The sequence below is a fragment of the Scyliorhinus canicula genome, chromosome 8 (assembly GCF_902713615.1).
Source record: "Scyliorhinus canicula chromosome 8, sScyCan1.1, whole genome shotgun sequence".
Taxonomy (NCBI): Eukaryota; Metazoa; Chordata; class Chondrichthyes; order Carcharhiniformes; family Scyliorhinidae; genus Scyliorhinus; species Scyliorhinus canicula.
In genome coordinates this window covers 40,944,452-40,968,884 of record NC_052153.1, presented here as the reverse complement: position 1 = coordinate 40,968,884, position 24,433 = coordinate 40,944,452, and the positions used below count along the sequence as shown (strand labels likewise).

The 24,433-nt window shown below is 41.6% G+C and overlaps 1 protein-coding gene across 2 annotated transcripts in view; it reads left to right on the top strand.

Annotated features, from left to right (window-relative positions):
* Positions 1-18,816, top strand: part of LOC119970187 — a 143,989-nt gene extending 125,173 nt beyond the window's left edge. For both annotated transcript variants that reach the window (XM_038804407.1, XM_038804404.1), the window contains 6 exons: positions 336-433; positions 1,650-1,709; positions 9,532-9,627; positions 12,397-12,572; positions 15,831-15,921; positions 16,748-18,816. In XM_038804407.1, the coding sequence (XP_038660335.1) occupies positions 336-433; positions 1,650-1,709; positions 9,532-9,627; positions 12,397-12,572; positions 15,831-15,921; positions 16,748-16,830 (604 nt within the window). In that variant the 3' untranslated portion in view covers positions 16,831-18,816. The remainder of the gene's footprint in view (positions 1-335; positions 434-1,649; positions 1,710-9,531; positions 9,628-12,396; positions 12,573-15,830; positions 15,922-16,747) is intronic.
* Positions 18,817-24,433: the final 5,617 nt, after the last annotated feature.

Genomic DNA, 24,433 nt, shown 5'->3' with positions numbered 1-24,433 from the left:
GATGCTCTTAAATTGGAACCTTCTGCTTGTGGGAATTATCCAGCCATTAACCAGCAATGGAAATATTTTGAGAGATGGTGAATAATATACAGTGCTTCTGTATGTGATAAATATGTTACTGGTTTAAAGAGGTGAGTAATGGTTATGTTTTCTGTAAAGAATTCATATAATATGAACCCCTATAATGAAGATCAATCGAGAGTTTTAAGATAGGCACACAGGTAGAAGAATGCATGTGTTAATTAATATGTCAATGTAAAAACATTTGCACTCTGCATAATTTCCAATTCAAGTATTTCAGCAGGAATAAGTTTAAGGATGCTTTTTATCTTTAGATCGGTTTTTAATAGCAGTGGGCCAGGACCATGTGCAAATTATGAAGAGCCTTCTGATGCAGGTGGTGTTGGATACTTGGATCACGGAGAAATGATGGGTATGAGTAAATAAGTGCTGCAGATATGTTTAAGATGTGTTTTAGTTTAAACTTAAAAATTCCAAAGAAATTCATGTCATTGTTACAATTTTGGTTAAATGATTGTTATCTTTTCTAACCCTCTGCTATCTTGTCAAAAGGTTTTGTGTGTTGGTGGTCAACCTTTTTGGGTGGCATGGTAAAGAGGGATAGGAGCATTGCAGCTAAAACCTGACTGTCCGAATCTGTTTTTCACTCCAGTGCCCTTTCCAGCAGGAATCACCGAGATAACTATGATTGGAAACTATGAGTGGAAATCGCATCATATTTATTTTTCCTCTCAGGCTGGAGAAGTAGAGGCTATTGCAATGATCCCTACTCCCACCCTGACAGATAAATAACTGAATCAAACATGGGAACCACTGATCTGTATAGCCCACCTCTACTTAATCCTTTTGGCTGCTTATTTTTTCTTCGTTGTCAACAGCAGGTTTCTTGTCTAATATATTATCACATCTCCATGTTGTCCCCTGCTGCCTATGTCAAGTGGGGATGTGGTTCTGCTGAGCTCTTCCACTTTTGATCACTGGCAGCTTCCAGTTTAAAAAGTTGATTGCAACTGCTTTTTTCCTTCCTTCCAAAGCTTCCACAACTTCCTTTCGGAAATGTGATCTTCAAAAGAAGGTCTATAATAGTGCCTTCATGAAAAAGTTAAATCCCAGATTCCTCCCTTCTCTAAATTTATGTCCAAGATGGACAAGAAGTGTACTTGAAATGACCGGGGCTGGTTTAACACAGTGGCTAAACAGTTGGCTTGTAGTACAGAACAATGCCAGGAGCGCGGGTTCAATTCCCGTACCGGCCACCCCAAACAGGCGCCGGAATGTGGTGACTCGGGGTGTTTCACAGTAACTACATCGAAGCCTACTTGTGACAAGCGATTATTATATTATTAGATCCAATGTGCCTATCAAAATAAAATTTGTCTTCTGGTGTATTTAGACTATTACACCATGATCTAGGCAGGTTGAACAACAGAAAGGTAGGAAGGAACTCCCTTTTGTCAATCATTGACTTAGTTGTTGGTGTCTCGTTCTGGAAGAAACTCCAATAGGGAACTTTATTGCTAGTAGGACCCTGTCATAGATTTTTTTATCGATAGTTGAGTTACTTTAAAAGAATATAGAACTCCACATCTGCAATACCATTTACACGCTTCTTTCTGTCTTTCTTTCAGACTTTGGTGATGCCAATGAAGATGACAGATCTTTAAAAGACACTGCCAATGAGGAAAATGGTCAGTTCAGCACAGGTCTATAGTTTATACGCAGTTTTGAAAATGCAATTATCAGTCTGACTTAATTGATAACATTCTTGCTTCGAAGTTAGAAACGCCAAGTGTATTATGAAGCTCACCTGACCTATAACTTGGCTAAGATGAGCATAAAAGCATCACTTCAGGTGTGATTTATCAGACTTCCTAGGCACTTTTATCAAAATTAAGTTTATTATAAGAATGTAGTTAACATACAGAAAACACAGCAAGAATTTGTTATCAATTACAAACATAAAAAAATAGAAAAGCTACAGGATTTGACCATATAATCTCAGCAGATGCAAGTGCAAAACTGAGAAAGTGCTGCATTTTTCAAAGTATTTAATTTTCTTATTGATGAGTCAGTTTACTTGTTTCCTATCATTTAGGGGAATGTTGAAAGATCAGACCATTCAAAAGTGAGCAAAGACTTTTCTTGGTTTCTGGCAAATATCCCCTCCATTAGTACTACAAAAACGGATTAATTGGTCATTTTTCACCTTGCTGTTTCTGAGATCTTGTCTGTGAAATGCTAGCTATATTTTGCTGCATAAAAATCATTTCAAAGCAAATTATTATCTATCTGAGAAGCACTAATCCCTCTAGCCTGACTGGTCATTCAGTCAGATTGTGGCTGACCCCTGATATAGTTCTACATACACATCTTTGCTCTACATCTCTTTATTACCTTTGATTAGCACAAATCAGTCAGCCTCTTTTAAATTAACAATATTTCCCAATTGTGGGTCCCCCCCCCCCCCTTAAAGTTGGGTCCCAAGATGAGCTCTGAAGCAGCAATGGCTGCTATGAAACTTGGACTGGTTTCTGAACTCTGCGAGGTCCCTTTAAATCCTCTTTTTTTTAGTTGGTTGCAATGGCCTAGTGGACTGCTTGCTGAGGCTCAATTGCTACTGCAATACGCCCATGAGTAGGTAGGTGCTTGGGTGAAGGAGGGGGAGATGGAGAAGTGAAGAATGGGGAAATAGGACACAATAAACACCTATGCCCCACCCCTTGCTGAACAACAAGAGTACAGCCCTAGTTTGTTGCACCTTGTTTCACAATTCAATTTTTGCAGCCCATGTATCATCAAGTAAATTTAATCTGTACAGTCAAAGCCACTATGTATCTGTCAAGCATGGCTTCTACCCCCTTAGATTCTAGATGTCTAAGTCTTTTTGGACTTCCATTATTTCTGACATTTCACCATTTAGAAAGTACCGTGATCTATCTTTTAGCATTTTGTCCCATTAATTTCTCTAGTACTTTCTTTATACTAATAATAATTACTTTATGTCTGTACATTGTTATGGGCCAGGGCTTAGAAACTCCAAGTGTATTATGAAGCTCACCTGACCTATAACTTTACTGTTGAATTTGGCTAAGATGAGCATAAGAGCCTTCACTTCAGGTGTGATTTATCAGACTTCACATATAAAGTTTATTTTAAGAATGTAGTTAACATACAGAAAACACAGCAAGAATTTGTTATCAATTACAAACATAAAAAAATACACAGCTACAGTAATCTATGTATATAACTCTTAATGAATCACTCTTAGCTGTTCAAATTCAATACAAAATCCAATAAAACCAAAACCCCTTTAAAGGGCCTGGCCCAGCACACTGTAATCTCACTTGAATGGGACTTGTCCTTTCCCTGAGATTCTGGTCCAGTTTCCAACCAGTAGATTCAAAACTCCTTCAGGAAAGCAACTCTAGCTTTAAGGTTACCAAGGTCGTTTGCTACACCCAATGTGCATTCAGTTCACTGGAACAGCTTTAAAATAAAACAGGGAAACTTCCTGCAGGTTAACGCAGTGCTTTCCAACACTGCTTCTTCTTCTGCAGTCTAAACGAACAAACCGAAAATGAAACCAAAAAACTAAACTCTCACCTAACAGCACAGCCCAGCTCCACCCACAATGACATCACTGAAGCTGTGCTACAAACCATGTGATAAAACAAAACCTTTCTTAAAGGGACACACACATGATAATATTGTGCCTTACATAATGAATACAGATACAAGAACTTCCAGTGGCGGTCATGGTGTGAGTGGTCGCGCATTTGGTGACTCCCGCTCGTGGTGTAATTTTCCGATCTTTTCCCTGGCAACAGGTGGATTTATTGATTTTGAAAGGTGCAGGAGGGGTGGAAGGAGAGAGTGTTCCACCGGTGGATTGATTTGTGGATCAGAATTGGTCTAAAAAGAAAGGAACAGTTGGAGATAGTTGGAGTTGTGCCTGCGACACAGGAAAAGATGGCGGAGGGTCAGGGATAGGTCCTGCCGGCTCAATGGCCGACGAAGCAGCTGGTGGGCTTCCTGAACAAGAAATTCACCCAGTAGAGGAAGGAGAATTTGGAGGATCTGGCTAGGGTGGTGGACCCGATAAGGTTGAGGGATTGACCGCCTGGAGACGAGGCTGCAGAGCCAGGCGATCCAGAAGGTGAGCGAACACGAGGAGCAGCTTGCTTCGATAGTAGCGGAGATTGGGTTGATGCGGCATCATCAGAGGCGGCTGCAGGAGAAAGTGGAGGACCTGAAGAATTGGTGCCTCAGGCAAAAGCTGAGGAGTGGATCCTGAAGTGGCCCAGGTAGACGAGGTGCTGTACCTGGAAGGCCAATGAGCTGCATGTGTACTAGGTCCTGGGTGCGGAGTTGGCTAAGAGGAGAGCGGGCTTCAACAATGTGAAGACGGCCTTTTTAGGAAGGGGGGAAATTTGGCATGGGATACCCGGCGCGCCTGTGGGTGACCTATAGGAGTCGGAGGTTGTACTTTGGGATGCCGGAGGAGATGATGGAATTTGTCAGGGACAATGAACTGGCAGGAGTTGGAGGACACTGAACTTTTGAGGAAATGTTTGCTTTCTACTCCTTTGGGTTTGTTTTTGCATTGTGTTTGGGACCATTGCTCTGTGTTTATTCTTGGTGTGGGATGGTGGGTAGCTCTTTTCTTTGTGTTGGATGGATTTTGTTGAGTTTGCACCAGGGTAATGCTTGAGTGGGGTGGGGGGGGATGAGGAATCAGTGGGGAAGTTGGATGTTAGGCGCCATGGACGGGGGCTACCAGGCTAGCTGGATAGGCTAGTTAACGAAGCGCAGTGGGGAGTGAGTGGTTAGTGTGTTGATGCGGGTTGGGGCTATTATTTGGGGAGAGGGGGGAAACTGCTGAAAGGGGAGGGGTTTTTAGAACGTGGTATGGGGAGGGCCGATGACGATGGATGCCCGAGGTCGGGCCTGAGGAGGTGCGGGACGGGGGCTGGAGGCTGGCCCAGGTGGGGCTATGGTTAATCAGCAGGGAGGGGGTGGAGTGCTCCCCCGACCAGGCTGATAACGTGGAATGTGAGAGGGTGGAATGGGCCGGTCAAGAGGGCCGTGTGTTCGCACATTTAAAGAATCTAAAGCAGACGTAGCTCTGTTACAGGAGATACATCTGAAGGTGGTGGATCAGACAAGGCTGGGAGGAAAGGGTGGGGAGGGCAGTTATTCCATTCAGGATTAGATTTTAAGATGAGGTGGGTGGCAATTTTGATTAACAAACAGGTGGTGTTCGAAGTGGGGAGTATGGTGGCTGACTCTGGATGGTGAGTGGGAAATTGGAGGAGATGCCGGTGGTGCTGGTTAATAGGTTCTGAACTGGGACAATGTGGAGTTTATGAGATGGGTGTTGGGGAACATCCCTGATCTGGACTCGCATTGGTTGGTTGATAATGTGTGGCGGGGGGGGGAATTTTTAATACAGTTTTGGACCCTAGGTTGGATCAGTCGAGGTTGGGGAGAGTGTCGGCGGTAGCGAAGGAGCTGAAGGGGTTTATGGAGCACGTGGGGAGGGCGAGGGTGGTGGATCCGTGGAGGTCAGGGAGGCCGAGGGCGATGGAATTTTTGTTCTTTTCGCATATGCATAGGGTGTACTCCCGAATTGACTTTTTTTGTCCTAGATTGAACGCTGTTGCCGGGGGTGGCTGATGAGTATTCAGCGATTGTGGTGTCGGGTCATGCTCTGCATTGGGTGGACTTGTGGGTGAATAAGGGAGTGGGCCAGCGCCTGCAACGGAGGCTAGATGTGGGGCTATTGCCGGAATAGAGGAGGTCTGTGAGTGGGTGAGGGAGGCCACTCGGGGGTATGTGGAGCTAAACGACAGAGGAGGTCTTGGTGGTCACACTGGGAAGCATTGAAGGCAGTGATGAGAGTTGAGCTTATCTCGATAAGGGCACACAGGGAGAAAGCTGAGCGGGTGGAGAATGAAAAGCTAGTGGAGTAGATCCTACAGGTGGACAGGAGGTATTCAGAGGCCCCGGATGCGGGGCTGTTGAAGGAGCAGCAGAAGCTGCAAATGGAGTTTGGGTTGTTATCCACGGGGAAAGAAGTTGGGCAGCTGAGAAGGCCGAGAGGGATGGTTTTCGAATATGGGGAGAATGCGAACAGGTTGTTGGCGCACCAATTGAGGAAGCAGGAGGCAGTGAGGGAGATCGGGAAAGTGAAGGACAGGTGAGTTGGGTCGGGGGTTAATGAAAATGTTTTTTAAAAAAGAAGCTACTTTTGGATTAAATCCTGATCATGTCATCGCATTAAATGGGATACATAACTATTATCCTGCACCAATGACTAAGCTTCAAACCTTAGAATTGACTTTAATTGGTGTTCCCTTTGATTTCATGGCCTGCCTGATTTATCATGTCATGAGAAGCCTCATTTACAAAAACGTAAAACTTGTCAGTGGAGCTCAAACTTTCAAATCAAATGGAATATAATTCTGATGGCTGTTTGACCATTTAACTTGCTTGTGATCAAGTTTGTGGTGAGGGATTCACTGGAATATTGATTCTTTTGAATTTGCCATTCTATAAGAGATATGCATGTTGACCGAATGTAGGCTTCTGTAATACTGTTCTGATGTGATTCTGTTCCTTTTGTCTTGTCCACAACGGTTTGTTGTGTGTTTTGCACGTCTTGAGAACGGTTCCTTGTTCAGTGTTTTACTTAATTCAATTTTTATTTAAAAGCTTTCGCCTTTTAAAAGTTCGAATTGAAAATGATTGAAAGTTACAGATATTGAACAATATATAAAACTTGCTTGTTTTTCAGTGTTATTTGCGTGAAACCAGACACTTCAGTCCACCTCAATCCTTTGCCTTAGTTTTAAAATGGTGCCAGAAGTCAGCTCTATTCACAAATAGCCACGCCCCAGGTCAAATTTATTATCACTGAGTTTCCACTAATTGGCCTCTTTATGTGCCTTAAAATAACTCTTAATATTTGGCTGGGTTTTTTGGGTGCTATGATAGTGGATCTAAACTTTCTTTGGTTAGTGGACTCCTTTTCAAAGGGTTTAGCAATCAGACCAAACACATTAAATAATACTCAAAATTACATTTTAACAATATGCTTTAAAAAACAGGCATTTATTTGTAGATGTTAGTCAGATGGGTGTGCCTGTTTCTCACAGCACAGTCTGCCTATCTTTGCATGCTGCCCTCTTAGTTGAGATAACCAACCCACTTTGGGCTGCCCTCATGGTCCACTTCCACCTCCTGGCTCAGATTTTATATTGGTTTGCAAGTGCCAGTTGAGAACCACTGTGCTAGGATACTAATAGGCACATTTAGAAGTTTTTGAATATATTTTTTGTTTAGTGATGCCTTGTGCAGGTTCAAATATTGGGTAATTAGTAATTCCAGCTATTTCAATGTCTTTGGGTGTTTTGGATGATGAAACTGGTGTTGGTGTTGATTTTTCTATGCTATTTCTACGCACATAGGATTGTTAAAGATGTTATTGCATGCATCAGCCCTGAGTCAGTGAACCAATCTATAAAAACTATATTTTTTAATTCTTTCATGGGCAAGATTGACCTTTCCTTATTGCCCCTGAGAAGGTGATGGTCAGCTTGAACTACTATATTCCACCTGGTGTCGGTATACCCTCAATGCTTTTAGGAAGGGAGTTCCAGGATTTTGACCCAGCAACAGTGAAGGAACGGCAATATTGTTCCAAGTCAGGATGGTGTATGGCTTGGAGCGGAACCCACAGCTATTCACATGCACCTTCAGCCCTTTACCTTCTAGATGGTAAACACCATGTGTTTGGAAGGTGATGTTGAAGGAACCTTGGTGAGTTGCTGAAGTGCAGCTCTTAAGTGGTACATCTTGCTGCCACTGTGTTGGTGGTGGAGTGAGTGAATGTTTAAGATGGTGGTTGGGGTGCCAATCAAGCAAGGATGCTTGTTTGAGTCACAGTTGTCCACATAAGTGGAGAGTAATCCATCACACCTCTTGACTTGTTTCTTGTAGATGGTAGACAAGCTTTAGGTAGTCAGTGTGGCTCACTGCACAGTACCTTCTGCAGTTATAATTGGTTCGCAATTTTGGCAAAAAGCTTTAAAGTTTACAATACTGAATGGATATTCATTGCAAACTGGGTGCAATCTCTTGGGGTCTGACTTTGAGCCAACTCACTCAGAAAACTAATTCTCCTTGTGCAATCACATCTCCCCATTTCTGGTCTCCTCACCCTATTTCTGGCCTCTTCGTCTACATCTTGTACTTGAGTATGACTTATGTGTATGTAAGAGTGGGAAATTAGTTGATTGTTGAGCTAACTTACCAGGTGATGATGCCTTGGTCTGAGTAAAGATCTCCAACATATCATCTTCTATTTTGAGGAGGGGGCAATAAAAAAAACAACCACCTCCAGACAAAATAAAATTGACATAAGACAGGGTAGGCTTTACATACCTTATGGAGTTGGATGATAAATATTCAGCGTTGATTAGGAGGTGCCATATTTATGCTGGTGAAGCGTTATGTACTTTTCTGCAGACTACAGATGAGTCTTTTATTAATATTCAATTCTGCTCACCGTATTGAGCAACCTTTTCAATTAATTTCTTCATGTTTTATGTCTGTGCTTTTGATTTTTTTTTCCGAAATAGGTTCAGAACTTGGATTGCATCAACCAAAATTTGTTGACAACTTTGTGCTTTCTGAATGTTTTCAATTATGAATTTACCAAATCCTGAAATTGTATAGAAATTAGAATATGGAAACAGGTTGTTGGATACACTGTTTTATATTAGTGTTTAGCCTTCAATGAACTGTATTCCTAATCCCATGTGCTTGCAGTGTTTCTAGCCCAGAGAACCCTGCTTTACGTTAGAATTTACTGATCAGATACTGATTATAATCTTTATTAGTGTCACAAATAGGCTTTCATTAACACTGCAATGAAGTTCATGTGAAAATCCCCTAGTCACCACACTACGGCACCTGTTGGGTACACTGAGGGAGGATTCAGAATGTTCAATTCATCTAATAAGCACATCTTTTGAGACTTGTGGGAGGAAACTGGAGCACCCGTAGGAAACCCACGCAGGATTGGGGCGAATGTGCAGACTCCCCACAGACAGTGACCCAAGCCGTGAATTGAACCCGGGCCCATGGAGCTGTGAAGCCACAGTGCTAACCACTGCTACCGATTAACTTGATTGAATGCTCTGAATGATTCATCCATTAAAAATTGCACTGTGGCTGACAAATGCTCAAAAACGGATAAAGCTGGCAGCTTAAAACTAGCCATTAGGGTGTGCTGCTTTACCCAGCTCATCTGTGGCACATAAAGTACTTCTTCATATTGCGAATAGTGTCTGCCTTGATGTAGTTGCTGGTTAATTCTGGCATTTAATCAATAATGTTTGCTAGTTTTAATAGTCTATTAAATATAGTAAAAATATTAATGTATAATCATGGTGACAGGAAAATTCACATACTTCCTATAACAAATTGATTTTATCATTTGAACAGATGACTATGAGAAGGAGCCATCTGAAGTAACTGCACAAAGAAGTTCAAAATCTACCTGTGTTTGGAGTATAAAGGAAAGCAGTGAAGTATTTGTAGGTTTGTGTCATCACAAAATGATTGCAAAGTTTTAGTTCTAGTTTGCCGAGTCAAAAATGTATTTCATTTTGCAGTAAAACAGAAATTGATGCAAAGATTTGGCAGATCAGGTTACATTTGTGGAAAGAAGCAAAGTTAATGTTCCACTGTCCCCTTAGTGCTGGGTGAGGTTACTGGGTTATAGGGATAGGGTGGAGGTGTTGACCTTGGGTAGGGTGCTCTTTCCAAGAGCCGGTGCAGACTCGATGAGCCGAATGGCCTCCTTCTGCACTGTAAATTCTTTGACGTGACCCTTCATCAGAACATCAACTCTCTTTCTCTCCCCAGATGCTGCCTGATCTGTGAGTATTTCCAGTATGTTCTGTTTTTATTTTTAATTTCTGCAATGTTTCCTTTTGTTCTTCTGAGTCACAGAAAATTGTCCTGTGATGGCTAATGAAGTTTCTATGGCCTCCTTAATCAAATTGCGGTCAGATATGAAAAATGGGGACAAGTTTTTACCAAGTTTCCACTTATGTAGATTTTTATTCATATTGCTACATAAAATGAATAACATAATTGGAAAATAAGGATATCATTGGGCCCATGTGTTCTTCGCTTAACCCTGACTTTATTCTCGGTAATTTATGTTGGGGCACAAGGATAAAGTTAATATTGATTAAATTACTTACTGGATGAGCCATTTTCCTCAATTTTAGTCAAAATACAATTTTCTTGGTCCTCTCTACCCTTTTTAGTATATTGCCTTCTAAACACCACTTCATTAGCTGGTTGAAGTGCACTCTAATTATAATGCTTTGCATGGAGCTATTATTTTTTTTAAATTTAGAGTACCCAATTCATTTTTTTCCAATTAAGGGGCAATTTAGCATGGCCAATCCACCTAACCAGCACATCTTTTGGGTTGTGGGGGTGAAACCCACGCAAACACGGGGAGAATGTGCAAACTCCACACGGACAGTGACCCAGAGCCGGGATCAAACCTGGGACCTCGGCGCCGTGAGGCAATAGGGCTAACCCACTGTGTCACCGTGCTGCCCTATGGAGCTAATATTTTCAGGTTAAATAATAATATATTAGTGTCACAAGTAGGCTTACATTAATTAACACTGCAATGAAGTTACTGTGAAAATCCCCTAGTCGCCACACTGTCGCCTGTTCGGATACACTGAGGGAGAATTCAGAATGTACTATTCACCTAGCAAGCACGTCTCTTGGGACTTGTGGGAGGAAACCGGAGCACCCGGAGGAAACCCATGGAGACACAGGGAGAATGTGCAGACTCCGCACAGTGAGCCAAGCCTGGAATCGAACTTGGGTCCCTGCCGCTATGAAGCAACAGTGCTAACCCCACTGTGCTTCCCAGTAATTTGTTTTCCAAATACACAAAATATATCATCAGCAAACTTTAAGATTTTTTCCGTTTTCTTACCAAATTTATTAATATGGAAAATGAGAGAGATTCCAATAAAATCTAAGAGGCTGAATTAACATTTGCTGAATGTTACCAATTGGAAAGAAGCTCTTTATTTGCACTCTTATTTGCCATTCTTCAGCAATCCCTGTTATCACATAAACTTCAGCGTAGGCAGCCTTGATGTTTTCAACAAGTTTGTTTTGCAGGACACATTACCAAGTCCATTTTGGAAGTCCATTTATGCCATGCCATTTACAAATGTTCTTTTCCCTGGAATAATCTATATGTTATTTCATAATAACATTTAATAATTTTTTGCTTTTGTTGGCTTGAAACTACCTTGTGTGCAGTTTTTTGAAGGTGTGGAACTCTGGCAGCCAGTCGTTTGAAACAATTCTTGGTGGCGAGGATTTTGGTAACGCCTGCTTAGTGCTGCTGTTCATCTCCAACCTCTCTTAACTATTCACAATGTAGACCCTTCTGGGCCCGGAGAAGTACAAGCTTAAAGTTCCATTACTATTTGAAATAATTTATTTCTAATACATCAAAGGCTATATTTTTCAGTCCGCCTGCCACGTGTTTCTCGATGATGCGCCGTTCGCTGGCAGTAGGATTCTATTCTCCTGGCACTTGTCGGTGGTATTTCCCATTTAAGCCAGCCACACTGTTGGGAAACCCACGGGCAGGGTTGCCCTGACGGTGGGAAAAGTGAATCCCAACGGCCGGAGAATTCCAGCTTGTGTTTCCTGTTGTCGGTCTTTTCTTTTGAATTTTGTGGGGTAGGGTGGGGAATATTTTGTCTCATTCAGAAAGTCCGATTCTGGTGTTGGAGCACATGTTGTTGCTGTCTTGTTTTTTTCACTTTTCATTAAGATTTTTTATCTTATTTTGGCTTTGACTTTGCCAGTTATAGTGTGAATCTGATAAAGCATAAAAAGAGTGCAAGTAGAAAGAAATGGTTGATTTTTAAATTAATAAATTAAAATGTGGCAGCACGGTGGCACAGTGGTTAGCACTGCTGTCTTCCAGCACCACGGTCCCAGGTTCGATCCCGGCTCTGGGTCACTGTCCGTGTGGCGTTTGCACATTCTCCCTGTGTTCGCGTGGGTTTCTCCATCACATACCAAAAATGTGAAGGTAGGTGGATTGGCCACATTAAATAGCCCCTTAATTAGAAAAAATGAATTGGGCACTCTATATTTAAAAAAAAAAAGTAAATTAATTAATTAAAATGTACAACAAATGGATTTGGGCAAGGATAGAGTGCCAGTGTTTCTTGTGCCCAATAGTGGCTATTTTTTATTTGGTGTCTATGGAATATACATCTACTAATACTTATTTTTCACTTTCAGACTGCGTTAAAACTTCAGATATGTGTGACTTCTCCTATCCCTTAAAGACAGAGTACGAGGACAACAGGTCAATTGCCATCTGCAAGAGCTTAAATTGGCAGACATTTTCTTGTGGCAAACTGGTTTTGGGACCATATAAAGAAAAGGGTTGTCAGATGGTTTATAAAGACACCGTGGTAAGTATGTTTTCCTATCTATTGATTTATTCTTCATAAAGTATTTGTGGTGTTATATTTTAAAGACCATTATTACATTTTTATTAGTTTTAACAATCAATAAGAATAAACAACACCTCCTCCACAATAATCCTCAATACTGGGGCGTCGCAAGGCTGCATACTTAGCCCCCTACTATACTCCCTGTACACACACGACTGCATGGCAAAATATGGTTCCAACTCTATCTCCACGTTTGCTGACGGTATGACCATAGTGGGCCGGTTCTCGAATAACGACGAGTCAGAATACAGGAGGGAGATAGAGAACCTAGTGGAGTGGTGCAGCGACAACAATCTATCCCTCAATGCCAGCAAAACTAAAGAGCTGGTCATTGACATCAGTAAGCAAAGTACTGTACCCTGTCAGCATCAAAGGGGCCGAGGTGGAGATGGTTAGCAGTTTCAAATTCCTCTAGGTGCACATCTCCAAAAATCATCTGTCCTGGTCCACCCAAGTTGACGCTACCACCAAGAAAGCACAGCAGCACCTGTACTTCCTCAGGAAATTAAGGAAATTCGGCATGTTCACATTAACTCTTACCGACTTTTACAGATGCACCATAAAAAACATCCTATCTGGCTGCATCACAGCCTGGCATGGCAACTGCTTGGCCCAAGACCGCAAGAAACTTCAGAGAGTTGTGAACACAGCCCAGTCCATCTCACAAACCTGCCTCCCATCCATTGACTCCATCTACACCTCCTGCTGCCTTGGGAAAGCGGGCGGCATAATCAAAGAACCCTCCTACCCGGCTTACTCACTCTTCCAACTTCTTCCATCGGGCAAAAGATACAAAAGTCTGAGAACAGCTTCTTCCCCACTGTTATCAGACACGTGACAATAAACAAATTCCAAATCCAAATTTTATCCTGCCATTCTAACTTTCGTCCTCTTGGGCACAAAACCCATCAGTGACCACCCTTACCAAACTCTAATACATGTCGGTTACCCAGATTATGTATTGCAAAGTTTCATCCTGCCCTCTCCAGCCCTTGGACTTGAGATGATCTTCTTATACTCTGCATAACCATCAGATTCCCATCCTTCAGAAATGTCTCCCAAATCATCCTCCTTTCCCATCTTTCTCACTTGCTTTTGAAACTTCCTTAAAACTTCTCCTTACGAAGTTCTAGAAACAATGATGGATAGACAAATACCTTCTATGGGGAACCTGCAGGGATGCACACTATGGAGTTGAAACTAGAGCTGCTCCTCACACTTGGAAAACTCAGTCCAGTCAATATCAAGGTCATTGTTTCAAATTCTGGGCACCACACCAGCCTTAGAAATGGTACAAAGGAGATTTGCAGGAATGGTCCGGTGGTCAGGCACCTCAGTAATGTGGAAAAGTGAAAGAAACTGTGGTTGTTCTACATATAATAGAAAATATTAAGAGGAGATTAGATAGAGGTCTTCAAAATCATGATTAGTTTTGAGTAAATGAAAAATCTCCAATCGCAGAAAGGTCAGTAACAAGAATACACGGGTTTAAGGCAAAAGAACCAGAGGTGACATGTGGAAACATTTTTTTACAGATTGTCTTGTGATCTGAAATGCTTTGCTTGAAAAGATGATGGATGCCTATTTAATCGTTCTTTTCAAAGGAAAATTGGATAAACACATGAAGGGAAAGGTTTATACGGCATTAGGGAAAAGAAGAAAGAATTGGGATTAAGTGATAACTTTACCAAAGAGTTGGCAGAGGAATAATTGGTCTCCTTCTGTGCTTATCAACCTATGAATTCCAATGCATGCCTCTTTTTAATTAGTAGATCTTTATGGGCAGTTTTCTTCGAGGTCAGTGGCAAGAGCCCCTGCTTGGCTGTTGACCACACATTCCAGACAAATACATACATGGTCATATAGTTAGCTGGATTTAATCCCTTTTGAGATTTAAATCATGTAATCCACACACAGGTTGTGGCATTGATCGATAATGGACACCAACTGTGGTCACAGATATACTTGTATTTTTCTAAATGAATAATAGTACAGATATCTGCATTGTCATTCTACTGATCTTCATGATGTGATTTTTCCCTTTCCCCATGGTAATTAAAACTGGTGCCAAGTCATGAGGATGTCACATCAAAGTATTCACGCACAACAAACTGAGTCAAATGTACTTTGGGGGTAGCATGGTGGTTAGCATAAATGCTTCACAGCTCCAGGGTCCCAGGTTCGATTCCCGGCTGGGTCACTGTCTGTGCGGAGTCTGCACGTCCTCCCCGTGTGTGCGTGGGTTTCCTCCGGGTGCTCCGGTTTCCTCCCACAGTCCAAAGATGTGCGGGTTAGGTGGATTGGCCATGCTAAATTGCCCGTAGTGTCCTAAAAAGTAAGGTTTGGGGGGGTTGTTGGGTTACGGGTATAGGGTGGATACGTGGGTTTGAGTAGGGTGATCATTGCTCGGCACAACATTGAGGGCCGAAGGGCCTGTTCTGTGCTGTACTGTTCTATGTTCTATGTACTTAATATCCTTACCTTTAATTTTTTAGATAGTGAGATGCACGGTTATGATTGGAATAAGAAAGAACCTAAAATAAAGATCAACTTATAAATAAATAAATGCAGTTGAAATATGCTTCTGAAAATTCTGTCAACTTTAGTGAAGGAATGATGGCAAACACTGACAAGATCAGGATGTTATGTAGTTAGCATTCATTGACTCAAGAAATCAGAAGTCATATTGATAACCATTCTGCCAGTACAGACCAATTTCAGGAACAGAGTAGGTTGAATTGGCATGACTGTCTTCAAACTTTTTTGCAGACAAAACCTTGCAGATGAGGATGTGTTGTGATAGCCACTTGTTCTCCTACTGAGATGGTGTGAGAATGGGAAAGAATTCACCTGCTGGCCCAAACATATTCAAACAGAACCTTTCTGATTTTTTAAGATCCAGTTTTTGAACTTCCCAATTTTCCATTCTGAATCTGATATTTAAGTAGTCCGGAGTTATTTTATAGCATGTGGCTATTTAAATCAGCAGATCTACTCCATGTTGTTTTCCTAGCTTTTAGCCTAGCTTTTTAGTTATTAAACAGTAAAATCTATTTTTGAAAGCATCGATTCTCTTTTGGCTACGGTAAAATGCAGTATTTTGAGGTTCAGCAACAGTTCAATACCTGGTTGGAAGAAGCTGATATTGCTCATTAGCAGGTTTTTAATATTAGAAGTATCATGCAGAAGAATTGATGCACATTAACTGTATTACAGATATTTCACATCCTAAAAGGAGATCTAGGGATTACAATATATCATACCACATACCGTCTCAAAGAAGGGGATTACTTCTTTGTGCCTTCAGGTAAATGATCTTTTTTTTTGATTTACTGATAAATTTATACCTTGCAATCAACTGCATTGCTTCATTTTGGAATCATCTACAAGTTCATGCTAGGCAATGAAAATGTACACAGATTGACAAGTTATGCTCGCTATGCACCCTGCACAGTGAAGGGATTGAGTATTTAACCAAGGAATTGAAACAGCAGGCGCGACACTAAAGCACAAAATTGATTTTACGGGGTCGTAATTGCAAGTGAGATTTGTCAGAAGTTCTATCAATAGCCAAGTTAATTGAGCATCTCAGCACAGTTTGCTAGCATATTCCACATTAGTGCAAAATGTTTCAAAAGTTGATTACTAATGTGATTAAATTGTTCTTGTAATTAAAAGGTGGCTGACAGACCAGGGCACTTTGTAATTTTTAAAATTTATTGTCTTTACCGTTAGAATGTAGGGCAGCAGGGTAGCATGGTGGTTGGCATAAATGCTTCACAGCTCCAGGGTCCCAGGTTCGATTCCCGGCTGGGTCACTGTCTGTGTGGAGTCTGCACGTCCTCCCCCTGTGTGCGTGGGTTTCCTCCGGGTGCTCCGGTTTCCTCCCACAGTCCAAAGATGTGCGGGTTAGGTGGATTGGCCATGCTAAATTGCCCGTAGTGTCCTAATAAAAAGTAAGGTTAAGGGGGGGGTTGTTGGGTTACGGGTATAGGGTGGATACGTGGGTTTGAGTAGGGTGATCATGGCTCAGCACAACATTGAGGGCCGAAGGGCCTGTTCTGTGCTGTACTGTTCTATGTTCTAATGTGAAAAATTAGACAATCGTATAAATAGTAATTTCTCCGTTACAGGCAACACGTACAATATAACAAATCTTCAGGATACTGAGGCCGTTCTACTTTTCACACAGTTGAAAGGTAGCAAGGTGGATTAACCAGTGTTTATGAGCAACAATTTTTGTGCCAGTAGTATATTTTGTAGCTCTACTGTTTAGAGCATTTTTGAATACTTAAAACGTTGACCTGTGTTTTTTATGAACTACTGTTTGTTTGTTTTTTGAAATATATAAAGTATCCTGTCTAGAAAATTTAAATCCATAGCAGTTGATGTATCTGGGCACGCAACTTGATGCGTTTTATCATCTGCAATAAAACTTTTCTAGTTTGTACCATTTGTTAGAGTCGTTTTGAATATTTTTGGAATATGTTTTGTTACAAGTTAATGTGCTGTTATCAAATATGCTGCTTTGAAAACTTATGTCTGTATAATTGAGCTTCGAGCAAAAAGACTGATAAACACGTGATTGATTTTATCCTTCATTTGTGTAATTCTGTGTTTTAGTGCTCAAATTTCTATAAACAAAGGGGAGGAAACACTTAGCAAAAGCCTCAAAGTCTATGAACAGAAGCAAATGTGAGCCTAAATTGTCCAAGTGCAGCTTTATTGCAAGGTTTATTTGTTTATGGCAGTAGGGTAATGTATACCAAGCAAACTATAGGGGCTGATTTAGCACAGGGCTAAATAGCTGGCTTTTAAAGCAGGCCAGCAGTGCGGGTTCAATTCCCGTAGCAGTCTCCCTAAACAGGCGCCGGAATGTGGTGGCTAGGGGCTTTTCACAGTAACTTCATTTGAAGACTACTTGTGACAATAAGCGATTTTCATTTCATTTTTTTTATTTCGTAATTTCTTGCTGATACACATTTTCACTTAACGCTGCTTGGAAGTATGCAAGTTCATGACCATACATACTGAAATTGGAGTTCTTAATCTCAGTTAAGCTATGCTAGTGATGGGAGGGAAAAGAAAACTTGAGTGAAGCATTCTTTCACCCCTGGTACTTTGGATTGAGTCCAGTCATGCCCAATTGAACAAAAATCTCTTTTGTCTGTTAGCTGTGTGAATTGTTTGCGAGAGTTTGGACCGTTTCTTCCCAGCCCTTACTAGGCATTCAACAGCATAAATGATCCAAAGTCTGGTACCACATTGACAATTCTTTTGGTGAACGTTGAAGTGTTTATCACAATGAGGAAGCACTTGTAGTCAGAAACGGAAACAGTTTTCCAAGTTAGATGCTCCCAGTTCAGATGTAGCTCCTTCGCTGTAGAGTAAAACCCTAAATAAAGTGTTTTAATCTCCAAACTTCATAAGAGTGAGCAATGCTGGACAATTATGTTGTTTTCCTTTCTCACTCCAGCCTGATGCGTCCTTTCCAAGGGAGACTGTCCATTTAATGTTGCATTAGGACAGTTTGGATAATGAGCTGTTGTCCTTTTATATGATTACTGAAATTCATTTTGCGTAGCATTAGAGGAAGGAACAATGGAGATTTTCATTCCAGAAGCGCTACTAACTGCGCCATGCTAATTGCAAGAGGCACTTTGCTATTCAGAATAGTTCATATGAGTTGTGGCGTTGCTCAGGTAACAACGGTATCTTCAAATATCATGAGAATGTGGAAAAGCAATATATAATCCTGAGTTCCTTTGTTTCCCCCCTCTGTTTTTCTTTCAGTCTTCCATTAATACTATTAATAGAACTGCACTTCTTAGTTATTTGTTGCTCATGGAATAAATTCTGTACTCTGTTCTCAGTTTAGAATCTCCTGAACATGAGACAAACAAGTTTTTCTTTCATTTCATCTGATATGATTTGTGTTCTTTCCAATGTAAAGAAATTCTATACAGAAAATATTTGTAAACAAGTGCTTATTTTTGTAACATTCTGTTTTATAAAGAAGTATTTTATTCGTAAATGGATGTTTGATATGCAGGCACTTGAGCAAGGTACATAGATGTTGAAATGTAAATGTATAAAACAACCTTCAGTCCACCTGCAGAAAGTTGTAGTGGGTGCCATTTTGTTCGTACTTTATCTTTTAAAAAAAAAATGGAAATAAAAGATCATGTGATTTCTTTGCTGACCCCAGAATTACTTTTCTATGATGTGTCATTGTGGGATGCTTGCCATGAGCCATGAATTTTTTCCTCTATCTCTTTCTGTTTTTATAGTCATGTGTTTTATTGTGGTGGAGGGTGAGGCGTTTATTGTATTCATTAGTAGAAACACAGGCAAAAAATAAGTTATTTCCAATCATATCATCTAATATTTAATAACATTAACCGCAGCTTATCTTTCTGGTTATTTCAGGATAGTTCCATCCTTTATTTTTTTAAATGAATGCAATACTTAAAACAGGTTGGATTCTGTGAAGTCACCTGGAAATGCTGCTGATGAAACCCAGGTCTACCTCATCACCAATCTTTCCAACTCAATGTTGCTAAATTATGAGCAGAAATTTCCTTCCTTTTAATATTGGGAAGAACATTTATTTTGTTCCCCTCTCCAAGCTCCGTTCTCTCACTACAGACTCCACTTCCACTCCTTGGCACCTGTCTGAGACTAAATCAGACTGCTTGGAACCTTGGTGTCATTTTTATATCCTAACATGAGCTAACCACGAATATTGCCTATTTCACTAACATGCCTGACTTCACTCCTACCTAAGCTGATCTGCTCCTGAAACCACTTTCATGATTATTACAATTGTTACAAGCCCATGGGCTATTGCGTGGTCAGTTCCAGCCCCACTTGATCCAGAGTCACAACACAATTTAAATTTATAAATAATTCTTAGAATTACACCCAAAGTCTTTGGCACTTGGCCTAATAACTAGTTACCAGGTTTGTAAAGTTAAGCACAATTGATTTAATAACAATAACTATGAAATATGGAGCAAATACAACAGGTTAACAATGATCTAATTCTTAATCCCCCACATAAACCCGCCCCACCCTCGATATATATATATACACACACGAGCGACTGGAGAAAAAAGGGGTGTAAAATGATAACAGTCTTTGTTTCAGATGGTAGTCTTCTAGCACACCTTCCTTCAATTTTAGGCTTTCAGTTTAATGTTCCTGTCTTCAGTCTGTATTTTTATTAACTGTAGATTCATTCAGGTCTCCACAGCTATATAGCTTTTCTGTAGAAAGAGGGAGAAAAGACAGCAGGTCCTTTCTTTCCTCTGAGCATCAGGCCTCAACTTTTCTTCTTTGGTTCTCCCACTCAGGCAGGATCAAATCACCGCCTGTTATTGGGCAGAATACGGTCTTTAGGCCAATTCATTGGCTACCAACCAATCAATTGACCGGGTCCCACCCCTCTCGGTGTCAAAAAGTCTGAGGTCTGCTGTCTGAAAGCTAGTACAGTGTTATTTTTTGTAACTTTTAAGTTTCTAATTTTCCTTGCTCGATTTAGATATATGTCCATTAAGCATCCATGGATGAAATGATAAAAGCAAAAATAAAGAAAAGGTAATCAGCAGGAAGGGTCCTGACACAATGCACTCCTGGTTGGTCTCCTATATTCTACCCTTCGAACATGAGGCCATCCAAAACTCTGCTGCTCATGTCCTTATCCAAAGTCCCAATCACATATCACCGTGTTCACTAATCCACATTGGCTCCCAGTCCAGCAATATTTTGATCTTGAAATTAGCATCCATGTTTTTGAATCCCTCCATGGCTTTACCCCTCAATCCTTCTACAACCTCCAATCCCATAACTTTCCAAGATACCTGCACTCATAATTCTCGGCTCATGTGTATTCCCGATTTTAATGATTCCAAAGATAGCAGTGCCTTCTGTTGCTTAGACCCTGACCTTGGGAGTTCTCTCCTTCCATCTCTCCATATTTCTACCTCACGTTCTCCCTTTCAGATTTTCCTTAAAACCCAGCTCTTTAACCAAGGTTTTGTCATCTCATCTAATATCTCTTCAGCTGACTTGGTGGCGTTTTATAAGGCTCCTATGAAGTGCCTTGGGATATTTATGACTTTAAAGGTGCTGTGTAAAATATAAGTTGGTGTTGGAAACCTTGTATCCTTCAACCCAAAATTACATGAAAAGCTCATTCACCGAGCAGTTCCCTATTGACAGCCCGATTAGGGTGTGCTCCAAATCATCCAGTTTCAACTTGAGAAGCCTCAGCATCCTTTGTTTAGTTGAAGACATTTTGTTATTGTATTTTCACTATAACAAAGTTTTTGTTTCATATACATTAGGAGTAGTAGACCATTCCCTCCAAATTTAAAGTGCCCCAGTTAATTAGTTCACAGATTTTGCATTTCTGTTGTAAGATTTTATTATTATTCTTTGAAGATTGGTTGGCTGTGGTTGATTCTTTCTCATTCACCATCAGGAGCATGATGTCCTATTGCATTGCTGGCATACTATAGGCATTTTATGTCCTTTGTTTTCCTTTGTAATCTCTTTTTTTTTGGGCTTTTATCATTTATTTGTACCTGGACAAATACTGGGGGCCTATTCCTTTAAGACGGACTGTTTCTTTAATTTAAAAAAAATAGTGAATCCCCCAGCAGGTTGTGCTGTTGTCCTGACATTGTTGATGATTCATCTTGATGGACTTGGCTGGCAGCCAATAAGCTGTTTTATTTTCCCAGGTCTTACCTGACTCGATGCTGATTGGCGCTGATCGTTCAGTATGTTCCTTACTTTGTCAGACTGGGTTTTGCCTTCCGTTTTTCATTTTGACCTCCGAGTTTGAGGAAGCTCCATTTGAATCTCTCTGGCAGGGTAAATCTCTCAAACACTCCAGTAGGGCCTCTGTTTTCTCATCAGCTGAGTTGGTAATCGTTCAGTTTTCATTTTTGATTAAGAAGGTAGAGAACCACAGCTCTGATCTTTCTCTGAAGACCTGCAGGAAAGGCCTTTCTACACAGGCAGTTTAACCCACAGGGAAATCCAATCCCGTACCAGCTGCAGGACAGATGGGTTATTTGAAAATCCTTCTTAAACTCTCACAAGGAGAGCTCTAATCTTATTTCTCTGGTGGAGGTGAAAGCAAGTCAGAATTAAACAGACTTGAGATGCGTCTTCTGAATGAAGACCCAGATTGATACAAATTAAAGTGACTCCCCAGAGGGAATCCCATCACCTGCGAGTCCTTCCTGAATATTCTAGCCAGAAGAACTTCATTAGCAATCCAACGGGTGGTTTCAACACACCGCTTCCTGGGAAGATAGCCGGCTACAACAAATTCAATATCAGCAACTAGAACACTCGTGTCTCTCCCATTTTAATCCCTATCATTTTACCCCTTTCCCTTCTGTTGCCAATTTGCACCGGAGACACCAATAATGTTGCTCCTTTTAACTGGATACTGATATGACAGTTATTCATGATGATATTGCGTTTCAGAGTCGCCAGGTATCAAATGACCAAACAACCAGTTAGTTCAAGTTCAATGATAGTTTATTTACACACAAGAATTACTTTGACATGCAATATAAAACACTACAAGCTAAATTACACCTAACACTACAACAACCTGTACTTAACTTAAGGCACCTGGCTTTATGCAGAGGAACAAGGGGCGTGATTCTCCGCTCCCCACGCCGGGTGGGAGAATCGCGACACGCCGCCCTGGCAACCGGCGATTCTCTGGCCCGAATGGGCCGAGCAGCCTGACGAACCCGACCGGTTCACGCCGGCGTCAACCACACCTGGTTGCTGCCATCGTGAACAGCGCGCGACAGGTAAGTGTGGGGGGCGGAGGGAGGATCGAGCACCATGGGCGTGCTCATGAGGTGACTGGCCTGCGATCGGTGCCCACCGATCGTCGGGCCGGCGTCTCTAAGAGACGCACTCTTTTCCCTCCGCTGCCCCACAAGATCAAGCTGCCATGTCTTGCGGGGGCAGCGGAGGGGAAGACGGCAACCGCGCATGCGCGGGTTGGAGCCGGCCAACCTGCGCATGCGCGGCTGACGTCACGTCGGCGCGGCCGGCTGCGTCATTCTCGGCGCACTGCTTTGACGCAAGCATCAAGGCCCAGCGGCCAAGTTTCTCGCAACGCCGCTCCTAGCCCCCTGGGGGGGAGAATAGGGGCGAAGAGCGGCCTCCGACGCCGGAGTGAAACACTCCGGGTTTCACTCTGGCGTCGGCACTCAGTCTCCCTTTGGGAGAATCGTGCCCAAGGCCTTTGTTCGGATCTTGCGTGGCTGGGTCTGGAGAAGTGACTTAGTTTCTGCTGGGCTCATCCGTCTGGTAGCGATCGTTGGTCTTGAACTTGTCTTCTGGTCGTGATGCTGCATTTGGTTTTAGGCGTAGGTCGGGGCCAAGAGAGACCGAGCGTGGGGGCCAAGAGAGACTGAACACGTGGCAGTGTCTCTCTTTACCCTTCTGGGATTTCACGCTATTTTGGGCGGTCCTTAGCTTTGCACGGTTTCTTACCTGGATTGACGCTGGTATAGCCTTCGGGACATAGGAGCAGATTGCTCAAGTCTCCCTCACAGCTGAGAATTTGTCTATGGCACAATGTAATCTTTAAATCAGTGGTGGCTGCTAATGAGAAGCCATAATTAAAGTATTCAGATATTTTTGTTTCTTGATTATATCAGTCATTTTTATTCCACTATTTCTTCTTCTGCCAATGAATGTCATTAAAATAACCAGGAGATCAATTGCCAGACCTCTGTCAGGGTTGTTTTTGGTTCTGGATAGCTGGGCTAAGGTGATCTGCAGTCTTGAGTTTGCATCTCTGGGTGAAGCTTTTCATTGATTTGAGCACCTCTACTTTTATATAACTTGAATTGCTCTTCTTGGAAAAGAGAATGTTAAGGGGAGCTCAATTGAGCTGCTCAAAATCATATGGATCTCTGCTAGTATAAACAAAGCAAATCTTTCTTCTAGCATGGCGACCATTAAGCAAAGGCAGTGATAGGCAATCTGCATGTTCTGAGTGCAGCCCATGAGACACTTTGTTGGCTGTTGCCCACCTCTAGTGTTGCCACATTCTGCTGATTTCCACCCTCGTAGTTTTTTCCTACTGTTGATCTGCATGTAAAGCAAGGACAAGTGAAGTGAATTGACCGAGAGCTGTGCACTCCCTTTGTGTCTAAAGTGTAAGTATTTCTTTCCTTTTTACCATTTGAAGTCGATAGTTCTATTAATGAATGATTAAGCATTTTCTATAACTTATGAAATATTCGGCGGTTTTAAATGGATTTAATCTCATTCATGGGGTCATGGTTCAAGCCTGATTTCAACCTTGCGGCCCAGTGAGACGAAGGAGGACCACTCATGTGGCCCATGCACTAGCTTAGGTCGCCCACCACTGATCAAAGGACACACATAGATTTGGAATACTTCACAAAGGAACAGGAGAATTATTTTGTGGTGGTTAATTTGCCCTGGGATACACTTCCTGGAATGTGGTGGAAGCACATTAAATAATGTTCTAAAGGGAATTGGATGTGTACCTGAATATGCAAACAAAGAAAAAAATGCAGTGCTTTGGGGAATGGGCTAATTGGCCAGCAGTTTTAAAGAGTTGGAATTGGCACAGTGAACTGATGAATACCTCTTTCTGTGCTGTAGAGTAGTGCAAGTGTAGATTCATATCCCCCGCTTCAATTGTATGTTACAGTCCCATGTTATTGTGCTGTTGACAAGTGCTTTGTTGGAATTAATAGGAGCAAAGATATAAAATTGTAGTTTTGTACCCCCACCACACC